This window comes from Alligator sinensis, unplaced genomic scaffold, assembly GCF_000455745.1.
Source record: "Alligator sinensis unplaced genomic scaffold, ASM45574v1 scaffold93_2, whole genome shotgun sequence".
NCBI lineage: Eukaryota > Metazoa > Chordata > Crocodylia > Alligatoridae > Alligator > Alligator sinensis.
Window position 1 is genome coordinate 584,652 of NW_005841854.1, and position 18,279 is coordinate 602,930.

The window sequence follows — 18,279 nt, forward strand, 5'->3', positions numbered from 1 at the left end:
GGCACGGCTCCGGGGCGGCGGCGGGAGGTTTTGGAGGCAGAGGTAGTCACTGCTGGCACGGTAATATGCGATTTCACTATACGCAATTATCGCCTTTATGTGCTGCCTTTAGAACATAACCCCCGCATAAGATGCGGGATGCCTGTATAATACACCACTGAAATGTAGGAGAAGAAGGAACAGCTATTTTTAGATCCCAATGGGGATGAGGCATAAAATAGGAACTTGAGATAGACTACCTGGACTGAGACATTTCTGGGTATGCCTGGAAGCAGCCCTTTTAGCATCTAGGGAGCTTCACTGTTGAAAATTTAGGACTTTATGGATTTTAGAAACTTCTAAAGCTAGGCAGCAGCTGAGTTGGATCTAAATTTCTGAGGATCTAAATTTGGTCCTGAGGATATAAATTTGGACAATTAGATACTTAAGCCCTTTTGCAGATCTAGCCTTTAGTCCCCTCCTACAAAAAATCCTGGAAATATAAATAATGTATAGTTATGATATTTAGTATATTATATTTATATTATACTAAATGTTTAGTATATTTAGTAAGCACAAACTATATATGTCTCCTGTACTTGTGGAAGTATGTTCCTGTCCATTTTTGGGACATGGTGAGAGCACTCCCTAATTTTGGGAATCCTGTGTTCCAGTCCCTGCTTCACTTAATACTAAATATAAAATAATCTAGCAGCTGCTGTGGCCAGGATAGCCATCAGGGGCTGAACACTGGGCATACATCTACACATGCAGGGTTGTGGGAGCAGATTGCTCCTGTTCCCAGCATTCCTGCTCCTGCCCATACTGGCCCTGCACCGCCCTTCTGCAGCAGCCAGGGAAAGCTCTAGGTTCCCCCTCAGTGCTAGCCCAGGGGCTGGTAAGAAGCATGGGGACAGGAGACAGCTGTATCCTGGAGAGGGCTGAAACAATTCTCTTTGCCCCCGGGACCTGCCTGCTGCCAGGGTGGACTCCACCACTGGAGCCCAGATGGGGACAATGTCCCCTTGCCCCAGCAGCAGGGAGCTCACAGCCCCTGCTTCATGATTGTGAGGCCCGGGCTGGCAGATCCTTATCTCCCAGCCTCTACTCTGTGATTGTGGAGCTGGGAATAGGAGATCCTTATCTCCTAATGCCAGCTCCATGGTCATGGGGCCAATGCTGGGAGATCCTTCTTTCCCAGCACCAGCTCCACAGTTGCAGAGCCGGTGCTGGGAGATTCTTCTCTCCTAGTGCCAGCTCAGAGATTCATGCCAGCTAGTCTTCTGAAAGACCAACAAGAGATTTCTGTACACTTTAAAAGAGAGTGTTGGTCTATATGGTCCCCTATGCCTATGCCACAGCAGCTCCAGAAAGATATCTGTCTATCAAGGGAAGTTCAGTTCCCACTAAAGATGCCTGTGCCAGTGTGGCATATTCTCGTTTTCAGTGAGTAAATGTGATCTAAACGTGAGTGGTACAGTTTTGCTTACAGATAATTAAAATAAATCACAATTTAGCACTCTCCTGCAGTAAGGTGTGGTAAGAGGCGCAGGGCTCTTTTGGTCCAGCAGCATATATCTCATCTTGACTGGAATACATTTTACTCTACCTAGCATGCAAATGAGATTATCCAAATAATGAGCATCATTAGAAATTCAGTCCCTGATCTGTGCAATTATTTTCCATGTAAAGTGATACATACAGTATTGTCTTTCACTGAGTTTGTGGGGTATTTAACACATAGGGCTAGGTGTGTGTTGACAGATCATTTTGCCTAAAAATTATATGGAATCTATCTAAAATTTGCCCTTTTTTGCAGACTGTAATTTAATCTAAAAGACAGTTATATTTCCATATGAGGTATCTATATGGACTGTTAGCTCAAGAATACATGCATAAATTAACAGGCTGAGAAGTCAACCCACAGCCCACAGTTCAGCCTCTGATGGCTATCCTGGTCACAGCAGCTGCTGCTTTATTTTACATTTAGTATTCAGTGAAGCAGGGACTGCTGGAACACAGGATTCCCAAAATTAGGGAGTACCCTCACCACTAGGCTAGGGAATCATGTATTCTTGCAAGTAAATACTTATTATTTATGCAAAATGGCACAGCTTCAGCAGGAGGCATTGAGAGAATCTCCCTACCTCAGAATATATGGTAATCTGGTGGAAAAGGTGCTTCAGTTGAAGGGAGTGGAGTTTAAATTCCTCAGGCAGAGGGGGGAATTAAGCTCTGCTCTTCTGTGCTTTAGGTCAGGAGTGCTCGAGCCATGGCTTCCAGCCTATGGGATTCCCTATAGGTCAGTAAATTTGGCAGCAGGGGAGCACTGGCAATTAATACTGCCATCCCTTCCCCACCACCTGTGGAAGAATCCTGTTCCAGACTCCTGCTTTTTTTTTTTTTTTTTTTTTTTTTGGGGGGGGGGGGGGGGAGGTTGTTGCTTTTTTCCTTTTCTTTGTCTTGGTCTCCTCACCTGTCTGTTAATCTGGTTGCCCCAGGTTACGGTGTGCATAACCTGGGTCAGGTAAGAGGGTGTAGACCTAGCCTCTATTGTTTTGAGCTCTGACCTCATGACATGGGGGCAGGAACCTCAGTCTAAGTCAAGATGTGATGCTTTTCAAATTGGTTGGTCAGCATCACACAACACCTGCCCTTGATTGGGTCTAGAAGTTGAGGTCAGGAGGGCTATTTAAGATAGAGGCTCTCCAGGAAGACATGTTGGGTTTTTTACACAGCAACTTGAATCTCTGCAACTCTCCCTCTCTCTTCCAGGATGCTAAAGTGAGTAAATTACCAGAAACTTAACTAAAAAGGTAGCTTACAGTAATTTACAAGTGTATTAATTGGCTATCAGGCCAGTTCTGTTTGCTCAGGGTTATTCTTTTGATATTTCTCTGACTTGTACCCCTCCCAAGCCTACCCTCTCTACCCAATAAAACTATCCATTATAGCAAGCTTTGTGGTACATGCTTGAGTGGGTTTGGATATGCCCTTATGCTCCCTTTGCTGGGATGACTAAGGGAGGCTACTTTCTGTGCTTTAGGTTAAAGGAAGCACCCCAAGATTTCACAGTGGGTCAAGCACCCTCAAGGTCTACAAGGCCTGTGTACCATGGAAGGCACAGGGTCCAAACAAAGACCAGACCCCGGGTGGTGGCAGCGGTTACCCCAGGCTTACAATGTGCTCCAGGAAGGGGGCCAGCTTGACATAGGTGCCCCAGGGGAGGCATTCGAGGCTTGATTTTTGGCTGGGTGCAGTGAGGTGAGTGCTTCAGCATAGGAGTGCCCCCTACTGGCCTGCCACACCACCAAATTCCAAAGCCTCACATGGCAGATCAGAACTAAGCCATGCCCCCTCCCCCAGCATGGCCAGATCAGGGTTGGGCCATGCCTCCTTTTCTCCACAGGGCTGGCCCTACCCCCCTGATCCCCTGAGTCACTGGATCAGAGCCAGGGCACACTCCTTTCCACCTGCAGGGCCAGATCAAGGTCCCCTTCCACCATGCAGCTGGATCAGGACCAGGCTACACCCTGCCCCTTTTTACACAACCAGATGGGGCCCTGCCATGTGTGCTGGATTGGGACCACTAGCTGGATCTGGGCTGTGGGTGGACTGGGCACTGTCTGTCCCCCCATTGGGCAAAAAAGATTGAGCACCACCACTATAGGTGAATAGTCTAACTACTAAGTATTGGGTAAAAGGGTGGAAGAGGACACCACCATCTCCTATCCATCTTCCAAAAAGAAAAGCTGAAATGCTTAATTCCAGGAGACTTTTTGGCAATAGCATAACTAGGGTAGGGTAGCCAGAGCAGTTGACCCAGGCACCAACTTGGGAAAGAGGCAGAAACATATTAGCTGCTGGGAGTCTGGGCACCAAGTTAGAGACTGTGATTTCCACTAGCCATCTACAGCATGAGAAAGTTAGGAGTTGTTGTTCCAGCATCTGAATCACTTTTGTAGGTCTAGTCATGAAGCTTAAATTATCAAAGAAATTAAAGTACCTGAACCCTGTTGATTTCAATGGGAGTTGGATGTCTACATATCTTTGATTTGCTCCTAAGTGTGTACACAGAATTACAGGAAAAACAAAGCAAGAACCTTACCTCATACACATCTACCTGGCAAAATAATTTTACTGCAGTTCAAAGTATTGGGAAACCACTTCCCAGAGACAGTGAAGCCAACATAATATGAAAGTATTGCTAGCTGGGCAAGGACAAAACTGGTCTGGTGTGCAGAACAAAGCCTATAGAACCATGCAGATAGTGTCTGAAATGCTTATTTCACCTTAGTATTTAGAGGAATATGAATGAAGGCATAAAATTCACTACAGTTTCACAAAGCATTTGGTGCTGCAATGATGAGGACCATAGGAAAGCTCTAAAGGACATTAGTACTCCAGATTTGCATGCTGAACAGAAAATAAGGCACAGAAACTACACATTCAGTGATGAAGTAAAAAGATGGATACTGTATTTACTCAAATCTAAAATGAGGTCTCCCCCCCAAATCAGCATGAGGGGCAAAAACCTCATCTTATATTCACATACAAAGGAGAGGGGGGAGCAGGTGGCTTCTGTGGCTCTGACTGGCCCTGAGCCCAGGTTGGGGCCAGACTCAGACACACAGCAGCCACCTGATCCCTTCTCCCATCATTCCACTTGCCCTCTACGGCTTCTGGCCCCCACCTTCCCCTTTAGTGTCAGGTGTAGCTGAGTTCAGGCATGGAGCACAAGGAAATTTTGTCCCCTGCCCAGCCAGTCAACTGTGCTGGCACTGGTGCATGGCCCAGCAAGGGTTGAGCTTCCACAGGCTATGCTCTTGGAGGGAGCAGAGCCCAAGCAACATCTGACAGTAAGGTGGCAGAGGTTGTTGGGAGTGGTGAAGAAGGAACAGAGGCTATGGGGTGCAGGGGTTGTGGGGGGAGGGGGGCAGGAAGGCTGTAGGAGGGAAAAGTGGGAAGAACAGAGGGCAAGGGGGCCACCTGACCCCTCCAGCCACTATTTTCTTTGATGTAGCAGTGCAGGGGGTGAATTTACAACAGCCCTCCAATAATTAGATTTTACACCTGGAAAATGATAATAAATTTATAATTTTTTCATATATAGAATCTAATTATTGGGGGGTCATCGTAAGTCCAGGGTTGACTTAGATTTGAGTAAATACAGTGGTTGTCTCATTCATTGAACTATCTAGAGACTGAAATATCCTTGCTCTTTACCCTCAGCTATCACATTTTTTTATGTCTGTATGTGAATGAAACTGATGCCCAAAGCTTTCAAAACAGTCTCTCATATCTTAAACAGAGCCAAAGTAAGATTTACTTAAGATACATTGCAGACAATGGTCTAATTTTTTCAAGAGGCTGAGCTCTTCCTGAAATGACTTGAAGACCTTAAGCACTTGGGAGTTGAAAGCATGTGGTATCATATGAGACCATTTCTTGGTTTAGTAGTAATACATCATCCACTGAAACTGGAGGAAAATAGGCTGGGTGTCATGCAGCTTGATTCAAGCCAAAAAATAAAAATAGAAATCAATTCTGCAAATTTAGCCACTTAAATTGCATACTGCATACCCATGTTTGATTATTTAAATGAGCATATTTGCATGACCATCTACACAGTTTAAAAACCTGCCTGCTGATATGGCCAGTGAGTTTGCATGCTATTCTTAAGGCATTGGTGTTTGAAAACTGGGTGCTCCAAGTGAAATTCTCATCTCAGTTGCACCGGTATCAGGTTGAAAATATTGTGCTTGATCCTCAGGCATGGCTGAGCCCTGTTTGGTTCAGGATTCAAATTTTCCTGGCCAGGTGAAAGTGCCTAGGCCTAGAACCCTCTGAGTTGCTCTAAGTTTCACCAGCTTGATAACAACCTCTAAAAAGTATTTGTTAACCAAGGATTACGGGATTGCAGTGATACTTCAGCTGCAATCACCACACAAGTACAATACACTTATTCCACAGTATCACCCGTACAGCTGTACAATTAAACAAACTGCCCCAATTCTTTCAAAAGAAACACCATTCTGAAAAATATATGCCACTCTAAATCTTTCAAGACAGTATGATTGTATGTTCCTATTATTTCCATTGTTATTAAACTAAACAGCACAGCATTCATTAATTTACATATAGTAGCAGTATTAGCAGCAGTACGTTCATATATCTTGTCATGTAATGACAGCCAGACCTGCCATTTCACTTTCCATTTTCCCCTGTTGCTCCTAATCATAAAGGTGGTAATTTTTATGTAAATGACATAAGTGCACCAGTTGCTTTAGCCTGATTTAAGATGAGCTGTCTTTTGTGGCAAGATCTGTATTTCATTGATGTTGATGACAGAACTTGCCCCTGGACTTAAAAAGGGATCAGGATGTGGCTCTAGGAATGTGAAACGCTGCATACAATTCTTTAATAATCCTTGCATTTTCTTCTCAGGGGATGAGCGCTCCCGGGAATCTCCAGCCCCAGCAGAAGCACAAGTGCAAGCTGGGGTGGAAGGCAGTGGAAGAGTGAATCGCTGCTGTTGGAAATGCTCTGTGACCCAACTGAAGAAATTTTTCTGGGGAGTGGCAATGGTCCTGGGGGTCTGCTCTTCCTGGTCAGGTTCAACGCAGCTGGCAAAACTGACCTTTCAGAAATTTGACGCACCCTTTACTCTGACATGGTTTGCAACAAACTGGAACTTTTTATTCTTTCCTTTGTATTATATTGGACATGTTTTTAAGTCAGCTGAAAAGCAAACTCCAAAGCAAAGGTACAGGTAAGTAAACTTGACATTTTTGATCATGCTTTTGTGACACTTGAACATCCACTACGCAGACATTTTATTCAGGTCAGCTTGTTAAATCAGTCTTGCCTATTTTCCTCTTTAACACTGTTAAGATTCATTACTTAAGGCATGCAAGCTGTGAGGTTTTCATTCTTTTTTAGTATTATTATTCTTTATTTGAGTTTGTACTGACAATCAGAATTGCAGGATTATTTCCGATGCTGATATTACAAGGCATGTCATTGAAGTCTGCACCTTAATTTGTAACCTTGTAGGCATTTCCCATCTTAACTTGTTGTTACAACACTTATTGATTTAACTTAGTTCAGTGAAACTACCCAATAATCTTTGCAGCTAATTTTATTGTAATCTCTTGGCCACAGTGAGATGGCAGAGCAACTTCTTCCAAAACTAACCAGTTATATTATATTGACTTGGCACATCCCTAGACATCTAGGACTAAATTCTGATCCCAGCTATATTTGCTTGATCCCATTTATTTCAATGAGATAGCACAAGTATAAAGGAGAACAGAATTTGAGCAATAATGGACCTTCTTCATGGCCAAACCCCTCAGTGTGCGGCATATCATCTGAGTTTTTATTGCCTAGCTCCCATTAGCTTCATCTTGGGTTTAAGGATATTGTAGCAGTCTGTAAAACTTGACCTCATCTGGATTGCTACTCCAGCCTCAGGACTGAATCTTTCACTTTTCTTCCAACATTAGCAAAAACTTGCCTGGTAAACTGTCTAAATTCTAAGAGTAAAATGCCCCATGTTGCATAAGTATTCTCTCCACTATCCCAGTGGTGCTTTGTGTAGTTTGTTGCTATGCTGGAGTTCAGTATTACTTTATATAAATAACCTCCTGTAAGTTTGTGTTAGAAAGGTACACATATTAGTCTTAACATTACTTTGATATTTTTCATAAGAATTAGAAATCTAACTGGTCCCTGCAGACATGAGATGCCAGGGTCAGAGACCTACCTTATACTTGTGTAACCTTTCTGCCTGGCCGGGTCCAGTATAAGGGCTGGGCTATTTTGTGGGGGGTTGATTGGAGCCCCCATCCAGAAACCTGAGAAAAATCTTGGGGGTCCTAAAAGAACAACCCTCCCACTCTCACAAGCAATTTTGTAACAAGAAGAATATAGTAGTTTATTAAAGATGAATGAAAATAACTAAACCTTGTCAACCTCCAACCTCAACTGTTAAGTACCCCAGTTATCTAATATCCCAGAATACCAAACAACAACCTAAATGCCAAACAACATACCAACCGACAAACTCCTTGGGTCTCTTAGTTTCATTTACAGCCTCTTGGGATCATTGCCTCTCACCACATGGGATTGCTGCCGCTCAGAGGTGCCCACTGATGCTTTGGAGAGCACTGGAGACAGCTCATAGCTGTCCACTGCTACTTTGGGAAGTGCTGCTGAGGTCTCGATAGACACTCAAAATTGATGGTCTGACAAGTAAGATTTCTTCAGCAAACAAGTTTCCCTGGGCTCTACCAGGCTCACCCCCTTTAAGAAAAGAAAACCAGTGGCTGGCCACCCCACGGCTGGCCTTGGGCCTGGTCACAGTGAGCACCAACTTCTTGATAACCACCATACAACTGTCTCCTGCAGCCTCTGTGTGCCTTCTAAAAAAATTGAGGAGGAAAGGTGATCTGGCCAAAGATCTAACCAGTGACACAAAAATGAGGCTCCGTTTGGCCCCTTTCATTTACATGCTTAAGGCACAAATCAGTAGGTAGGCACAAACGGGCTCTTAACCTTTTGAACCTGCATCCTCAGTGAGGGTATGCAAATTTTTAAAAATTTAAGCTAGGTCACATGACCAACCATATCCATAAGGACAGTTACATTTGGAAATTTTAAAGCAAACATGAGGGCAAAGAAAAATAACTTAAGCAATTTTGTATCTGAGCTGTGCCAGTGGGACCCCAATGACTTCAACAATGTTGTTCAAGTCATCCAGACTTGGGATCCCAAGAGGTGTTCTGTATGCCTAGATCCTGAATTTAGGAGGTCACAGAAAAACTGCCAAAGCTCATCCATCCTTCAAACCACTACCTTTTCCTGTTTGTCCAAGTAGGCACCAACGGTATTGTCAGGAATGATACTGAGCAGATCAGAGGCAACTACAACGCTCTTGACATGAGGGTTAAGGAGCCTGAAGCACAAGTGGTGATCTGATCAATCTGCCCTGTGGAAGATGAGGGCCCAGGCAGGGACCATCATATCCTGGGAGTAAATGCATGGCTGAGATGGTGGTGTCAACGTGAAGGTTCCAGATTCTTTGACAAGGGGCAGATGTTCTGGGGATGAAGACTGATATGAAGGGATGGGATCCATCTGATGAGGACTGGAAAGAATATCTTTGGGCACTGTCTGGTCAACCTAGTAAGGAGAGCTTTAAACTAAGTTCCATGGGGGATGGTGATCAAAATCCTCCAGAAATAGAGCAAACAGTCTTTCCTCAGAGGGGAAAGAACCAAAAGGAGCAGATCAACTCTGGGAAAGGGCCACAGAGCCACAGGACAGCAAAAAGTGGTGCAAAAGAGAAGCTAATAAGTCAAAATGCAAAATACATTCAACATATATATACAAATGCAAGTAGTGTAGAGAATAAACAAAATGAACTAGAAACTGCATCTTGTGAAAAGAACCATGACCTGATTGGTATCACGTAGACCTGATGGAACAGCTTTTATGACTGGAATATCAACAGTGAGGATTATACTCTGTTTTGAAAGGACAAGTTTGAGAGAAAAGGTGGTGGCATTGCCTTGTATGTCAAAAACACATACACCTGTTCCCTGATTCAGGAGCAAGAAGACATGCATTTGTGTGAAGATGAAAGCTGAAAGATGCAGCATCAATATAATGTGGGGATTTATTACTGGGCACCAAATCAGGAAGAAGGAGTGGATGAGGCACTCTTGAAGGAGGTGACAAATCTGTCCAAAAGCAATGGAATGATACCGATGGAAAACTTCAGTTTCCCAGACATCAGCTGGAAGAACAGTGCAGCAAAATATAAAATGTTGAGCCAGTTCCTATCTTGTCTGGAGAACAACTTTCTGTTCCAGAAAGTTAAGGACACAACTAAGGGATCATCTGTCTTGGATCTTGTCCTGACCAATAAAAATGATCTGATGGAGGATGTGAAAGTGACGGGCAACTTGGGAGAAAGAAATCACCATATGATGGAATTCCAAATTCTGAGACAGGGAAAGCATGAGCTCAGCAAAATTAGGACGCTAGATTTCAGACAGGTGGATTTCAACCAACTCAGAGTTAAGAGGCGTGGTACCATGGGAAGACAGACACACTGAAGGCTAAAGTCATTCAGAAAGTCTAGGAGCTACTAAAGGGGACAGTATTGGAAGACCAACAAGAAACCATCCCAACATGATGGAAGCACAAGAAGAATGGCAAGAAACTAGTATGGCTGCACAAGGAACTTCTAGGGTGCCTCAAATGCAAAAGGAAAGTATACAACCAATGGAAAAATGGACAGGTCACCAAGAAAACATACCAGGAAAGCGCAAAAACTTTCAGGGAGAAAACCGGGAAGGCAAAATAAAGAATGAGCTGTACCTGGTGAGAGAGTTTACAAACAAGAATAGGTTCTGTAAGTATGTTGGCCAGAAAAGAAAGACCAAGGAAGCTGTGGGTCCACTGTTAACTAAGGGGAACTCTTAACAGAAGATGTAAAGGAGGCGGAGCTACTCAATGACTACTGTGCCTCAGTCTTCACAAAAAAATTAAGGTGCAGCCAGACACCTCATAAGGGTTATTTGGATAATGAAGGGGACAATTTGAGGCATGAGAGAACAAAATAATTGGTTAGAGAGCTTCTGATAGATCTGAATCATTTCAGGTCAGCAGAGCCTGATGATAAGGTACCAAAATTTAGGGGCAAAATTTGGAGGTTTGAGAGTACAGTATTACTGCACTCTTTTACATTTAACTACAAGTGTATATGATTTATTATTAACCATTTCAATGATTTTCTGTAATGTGTATTAACAATTTTAAATTAATAAACAGCTAAAGTACATATCCATAGAGCCACTTATCATCAAATAGTTAAGAATCGCTAATGTGTCCCATAGTCTTACCATGCTTTAATACTCTCTAGAGCAATGTTTTTTGACCTGTGCTCTGGGGATCCCTGGGAGTCTGCAGACTATGTCCAAAGCCATGGTTCTTAACCTGTGGCCCGTGGGATGCATGCAGCCCAGTCAGCACACTGCTACAGCCCATGACTAAAGAAGGCATATAGGCGGTGGAAGCAGGGGGAAGCTACCAAGGAGGAGTATACCTACTTGGCCCGCACTTGCAGGGAGGCAGTTAGAAAAGCCAAAGCAACTACAGAGCTGAGGTTGGCAACACAAATTAAAGACAACAAAACGTCTTTTTTAGGTATGTAGGGACTGAAAGGAAGGAGCAGGGTAACATAGGACCCCTACTAAACAAGAAGGTGCAATTAGTGACAGAAAGAAGGGACAAGCCTGAGCTATTCAACAAGTTTTTGCCTCAGTGTTCCTGAACAGGGGTCAAGATAAGTCTCCTAATGGGTTCTTAGATGGGCATCAGAGGGACACCAGCCTACCAACTGTCAACGATGACTTGATGCAGAGTCACTTGGATGGACCGGATGTATTTAAGTCAGCAGGCCTGGATGAGCTGCATCTGAGGGTACTGAAGGAATTGGCTGGTGTCAAAGCAGAACCACTGGCATGGCTGTTTGAGCACTTGTAGCACTCAGTCAGGTCCTGGAGGACTGGAAAAGGGCCAATGTGGTCCCTATTTTCAAGAAGGGGAGGAAGGAGGGTCCGAGTAATTATAGGCCAGTCAGTCTCACCTCCATCCTTGGAAAGGTCTTTGAAAAGATTATGAAGGATAATATTTGTGGAAGTCCAGCAGGAAAAATAATGAAGCAGGGCAATCAGTGTGGATTCGTAGCAGGTAGGTCATGTCTGACCAATCTGGTTTCATTTTATGACAGGGTCACAAAACGCTTAGATGCAAGAGTAGAGGTGGATGTCGTTTTCTTGGATTTTAGCAAGGCCTTTGGTACAATATCTCATCCTGTCCTCATAAATAAATTAAGAGGCTGTGACATAGATGTTTACATGGTCGGGGGGGGGGGGGGGGGGGGAAATTGGCTTAGTGCTCACACCCACAGAGTGGTAGTAGATGGGTCGGTATCAACCTGGAAGGATGTGGGTAGTGGGGTCCCACAGGGTTCAGTCCTTGGACCTGTACTCTTCAATATCTTCATCAGTGACTTGAATATGGGTGTGAAGTGCACTCTGTCCAAGTTTGCAGACAATACTAAATTGTGGGGTGAAGTGCACACTCCGGAAGGTAGGGAATGATTGCAGGCAGACCTGGACAGGTTAGAAAAGTGGGCAGTACACAATAGGATGCAGTACAACAAGGACAAGTACAGAGTGCTGCACCTAGGGAGCAAAAATATCCAGCATACCTACTGGCTGGGAAATGACCTTCTCAGCAACACAGAAGCAGAAAGGGATCTCAGAATCATAGTGGACAAGATGAACACGAGTGATCAGTGTGACGAAATCATCACCAAAGCTAACCACACTTTATCATGCATCGGTAGATGCATGACAGATAGATCCAAGGAGGTGATACTTCCCCTCTATTGGTCAGACTGAAGTTGGAGTACCACATCCAGTTTTGGGCGCTGTACTTCAAGAGGGATGTTGATAGACTCTAGAGGGTCCAGAGGAGGGCCACTCGTATGGTTAGGGGCTTAGAGGACAAGCCCTATGAGGAGAGACGGAGGGACCTGGAACACTGTGGTGAGGCTGACTGGTATGTAGTTCCCTGGATCTTCCTTCTTTCCTTTCTTAAAGATGGGCACTATACTTGCCCTTTTCCAATCATCTGGGACCTCTCCCAACCACCACCAAGATAATGGCCAGCAGCTCTGCAATCACATCAACCAACTCCTTCAGCACCCTTGGGTGCATCCATGTCCAGCCCCATACAGACTTGTACATGTCCAGCTTTTCTGCTTTTCTAAATAGTCCCTAACCCAGTGGTTCTCAACCTGAGGCCTCATGCAGCCCAGTCAGCACAGTGCTGCAGCATATATGACATCCTGAAAAAAAAAAAAAAGTAAAGATTGCCACCTGTGGTTTAAGCCAGGGAGAAAAATACAGGAAATGGCAGGTTGACAGAGTTCCAGCTGCAAGGAGCTGTTTGGGTCAGGTGGAAGCAGGTGAAGGGTAATCAGAGGCAGGGGGTGCCACGTGCATGCGCACACATGCATATGGCAGCCAAGCAGCATGGAGAGCAGCTCCTGCAGCTCCCTCCAGGTAAATCTAGGGGGAGGGGGGCAGATTGAGGCTCCCATGGTGAGGGAGGGAAGGAGTAGAGTAGAGTAGAGTAGAGTAGAGTAGAGTAGGGCAGGGCAGGGCAGGGCTGGGGCTGGGTGCTCTACCCAGGCAGGGTGATGCATAGGGCCCGAGGCTGGGGCAGGAATGTGTGGCCACAGGGTATAGACAGTGAGTAGGATGTAGCCATAGGAAGCTTGTCTGGGAACAGTGGGGGCAGGGGGCAGCTCACTGCTACTGTGCACACCTCCCAGGACAGAGGCATGGCGGGGCATGTGTCCCCCAGATTTGTGTTCAGGGAGTGGGTGGATGCAGGCTGCCCACTGCAGACTTGGGGCTTCCCACCCTGCTGCCCTCCCCCCAGGGACCTCCACAGCAGAGAGGAGGAGGGAGGCTTGGTGCTGCTGCCGGGAGCCCCACGCCAGCCATGCCACCATGGTGAGGTGCCCCATGCCTGCCTGGCAGCAGCAGGGGGGGCACAACTCTGCACTGCCACTGCTGCTGAGTAGTCAGGGAGTGGCTTACCATGCAAATACAGTCAACGTGGGGCTCCCAGCAGTGGCACCAACCCTCCCCACCCACTGGTGCCACGTCCTATCTGCAAAGGTCCTAGGGGGAAGGCAGCAGGGTGAGAAACCCCAGACCTGCAGTGAGCAGCCCACATCAGCCCTCCCCCACACGGGCTCCACTCTGGCTGTGCCACCTGCAGGGGAGGGGGAAGGAGCCAGGCTCTGTGCTCCACTCCAGCCGCAACAACCGCCACCTCCCATGGGCAGCAGCCAGGGCTTGGGTGCTGCTGGGGGGCCAGGGTGCTGGAGGCCCTGGCCCTGGTCCCATAGGCCTGGTAGCTGGGGGCCCCCTCAGCTGTGTGGTGTGGCCCACATAACACATTGAGAGCTGCAAGTGTGGCCCACTGTGGCAAGTAGGTTGAGAACCACTGGTCTTAAGGGTCCCCAAAAGAGGACTATGATCAATCAAAAGTGTGTGAATAACCACACTTACAAGTCAAAGGGGTCTGCACCTCCATTCATGATTTTTTCAGGGTCTGCAAATGAAAAACAGTTGAAAACCACTGCTCTAGAGATAGCAGTCGTATTTTGGAACATAACAAGAGTGCCACTCATACTTTCATTTCAATAGTATTTATTCCTTTCAAAGTGTATCCAGGTTGAAGGAGCATCACAGTAAATAGAATGATTTTTTCAGCTGTGCTTTTGATGATGAGTTGGAACAGGCAGAAGCATTTTCTTTGTCCTGAGAAATATTTTAGGTTTAAGTCTTCCCCAGACTGCACCACACAACCTCACTGACCTCAACAGTGAAGTATATACTGTAAACTGGGGAAGTAGTAATGGTAGTGCCATATATACTTTGAATGAAACTGTATTCAGGGTAAAAATGAAACACCATTCTGATAAGCCATTGCAGAATTCCAAACTTAACTGTGCATGCCTATCTCCTGTTCGAGTGTTCTTTACCTTTAAATAAGATCATACTTCAATTAGACAATTAGATTTGCAGTAAGTCAACTATTGTCCAGTCCAGAAATAGCAAATGTGATGATTTGCAATCTAATGATTGTTTATGCATACATCATCTTTGTTTCATACATTTTGCTTTCTAAACTGCTTTAAAAGATTATACTTTTAATCTGATAAGGAACCTTCAATCATATGTATACGGTTAATTTATAAGGCAACATAAATTAAAAGCCCCAGAGTTCCCTTGCTGCATGAAAGGTAAAATAAGAGCCTCTGCAAAATATTAGTTAGCTTTGCATTTCTCAAGGCAGAAGGCAAAGTACCTCTGACAAAGTACCTCTTGCCGGTGTCAAACCCTGACTGGGGTGAGGACTCTGTTAATATTTTATCCTTCATTAGCATGAGAACTCCTGGGGTTTTGTTTTTGCTGACATCATTTTTCTTGAGAGGTAGTTAGCTGTCTTATTCTGAAGTCAGGCAGTTTTATATAAAGGCTACTGACTAGTAAAAAGCAGAGCTTCCCAGAATATTGTGTCTATTTATTTATAAGTTGGAAGTTGGAACTTTGCTTTTCTTTTCAAATTGGAAAAACTGTCGGTTCATAAGATGCTTGGGCCAAATCCCATAAAGTACAGCTGAAATATTCTAACGCTGTATGCACCTGTAGCAAAGGAAGGTGAGAGGAATGTGTGTGGGATTCCTCTAAGTTTACATACAAACACAGTTTTCTTCTTTTAATGAGAATTTTTCCCCTATGTTGATTGCAGCCACATATGTACCAACTTCTTCAAAGTTTGAAGATTTGTCTTTGAAAAGCAAAAAAAATCCTAAGAAGAACCCTTAAGTGTAGGATCATTTGGAGCAGGACCTGAGTACTGGTGCTGACAATGTGGGAACCTGTTTCCAACCTCATTTACTCTGACAGTAAATGCTTTGGCCTTATTAGGGCCAGTGTTAGTTTATACTTGTGTTGAATCAGAATGGGGCCTAGGATCTTTAGTGACCAGAAGTGATCAATGCACCAGTTTTACATTTAATCCAAAAACAGTGCTCCAAATTGGAAGGGAGATTCACGGTAGAGTTACCCTAATACAACTGAGATCAGACATAGGCCAGCAGTAACTCCCCAATAATTTACCAGAGTCCATTAGCTGAATACCAACACAAAAGAAAGAGTGCCACTTATTGAATCATCAATACCACTTCCTATTTCTGGGTTTTGTGTAGAAATATCCCATCCAGATGCTGATAGCTGCCTGACCATGAAGAGATTATGAGATCTGATGAGATCATAGCCTGGGATGAGATGACTAGGAAGCAGTTTGTTATTGATTTTCTATATTTTGTATTCATGAATCACTCTCATCCAAATAGCATTAAAATGTTGCCATGCAGTTGGCTTTTGGCATACTACTGATTTATATTACTGCTTATCTATGAGCCCTTACCACCAGAGAACACAGCATTAACAAAGTCATAAATAAGGCACAACAACATCAAGGCACAGCATATTTAGGAAATGTCAGCCAGTGAAACATAACATATTTTTGCTTTTAAAAAACCTTTAGTGTATAAACGTTAGTACTTCTTGTTCTGTACATTAGTTTTAAATGAATATACATTTGTTACACTCTCTTCACACTATAATTACTTTGCTATTTAAGTCCATATAAGCATACTGAAAAACATCACTTTGAAAATATGTAGTGGGCCAGATTCTGATCTAGTTTAGACTTGTGCAAATCTGGAGTAACTCCAAACTTAGGTCAGATGTTTGCCTTCAGATTCTTGTCAATCTAATGTGCATAAGGATCGGGCCTAATGGATCAAATCAATTAATTGAGATGAGATCTGAATACCACTGTCTTCCAGAGCTAATTAGGCCTCTGTTGTGCATGGCTTGTGGTTTCATGCAAGTGGGTTATCATAACCAAAGTCAACTAATTCTGCTTTGAAGTTGTCCCACTGGATCAGTTATTTTCACCTGTCTCTGGTCATCTTGGACTACTGTTGCATTACCCATAGGAACATCTATAAGAAATGGGACAGATTAGAATCTGGGGACAAAAAGCATCATGCCCAGCTCATTGTATTTGCAGGTAGCCATATGTCCAAGAGGATCTGTAGCAGCATCCACTCCAAGTCCCTCTTCCACACCACAGCTACACAACACCTGACTTTAAAAAAGACTACAAATTCCCATAGGAAGAGGAAAGGAGAGACAGGGTCATACCAGTCTCCAGACTATTCAAATTGCTTTCATTTATATTATAATTTACTCCTAATAGATATGACCCAAAGCACGTAAGGCAGTTTCAATATTACTTACAAGTAACAAGGGCTTACCATTGCAGCAAGAATAGGTTCTTTTCCTGGGGAGATGCTGCCATGGCATTTACTATAAAAAAAAACAAAAAAAACTTTTGGCCTGACATACCACTAGCCTTATGCGCTGAGTCAAGCTCCATATATGAATGTTTGGTTTAGGCTTAGCTCACATCAAAGCTGAACCTCATGGATAAATAGACATGAGAGCAGGATTGGAGCCTCTATCTTCTTTTTGATAAAAATGACATATCAGTATACCTGGTCCTATGGGCTAGGGACAGAAGTTACACATAAACAGGTATAAGTGATAGGAAACTGGTTCAAAATCTGTAACACAACAGAAGGTCAGTACACATAAACTGCTTTCAAAATGGCCAGAACTGGTTTAAGATAAACCTGGATAGAAGTAGTATCAAACTTAACTGATTTAGGTTAAATTGGTTTATTGAACTTCTGCCCCAGATCCCCTCCATAACTAAAGTTAACTCACAGTCTCCCAGCATCCAAGGATGCTTTGGACCTCTCTGCAAACCTCCCCCCTCCACCTCTCCTCCTCCTCCTGCAGGGTGGGTGAGCTAGTCTTGGCCCAAGCTGTTTACTCCAAATGAGCAAGGAGGCATGCTGTAATGCCCCCTGGCTTCTGACCTGAGCCACTGTAGGCATGTGGCTGCATTTCTGGAATCAAAAGTGAATGTCTGTTCAACTTGCGTATCTGTTCAATCTATGCAGTTTGGAATAAACAGCCAAGATTGAATAGATTCAGCCTCAGGTTTTTTGACTGTCTGTACTTAGCTGTAAATTCAGGGTAAGGATGTAAAGCAGCAGTCACTTCAGTTTTTGGTTTCACTTTGGGATTATTATGTTCCTAATCAGATAGCAAATGCTTTGTGGAAAAGGAAAAACTTTTTAAAAACCTTTTTGTGTTAAACAGGTGATTGTTTTGGCCTCAGATACACAAGCCTGGAATGGTTGCTGTTCTCTGCCATCTTGTAAGGCACTGGAGGAGGCACCAGGCCTTACTTCAATACATATTAAACACCATTTTGCTCCTGTTCTTTCCCTGTCTCTCACTAGCTCTTCAGCTTCTTTCTGGTTCATTCTGAGCCAGTCAAAATAATGTTCCCAAAAGAGAGAAGGCTGGTAAACCAGAAAAGAGGGACAAGAAATGTACATCTTGTGCAGAGGTACTTCAGCCCATGGTTGCTGAATCTATTTGTCTCCCCTGCCCAAAGAACTCTGAACCTCAGGAGAGTTGGTCTCAGACCTTAACATTTCACTTGGAGGAGGTTTGATGATGGTTGTTCTTGAATGCAGAAAAGCAGCAGGAA

General features: G+C 44.1%; 1 protein-coding gene across 1 annotated transcript in view; it reads left to right on the forward strand.

The window, feature by feature from the left end:
- The window catches only part of SLC35F3 (solute carrier family 35 member F3), a 119,203-nt gene that overhangs the window by 13,308 nt on the left and 87,616 nt on the right, over positions 1-18,279 (forward strand). Inside the window, exon 2 of the mRNA XM_025213783.1 lies at positions 6,427-6,751. Within this exon, the coding sequence (XP_025069568.1) occupies positions 6,427-6,751 (325 nt within the window). The remainder of the gene's footprint in view (positions 1-6,426; positions 6,752-18,279) is intronic.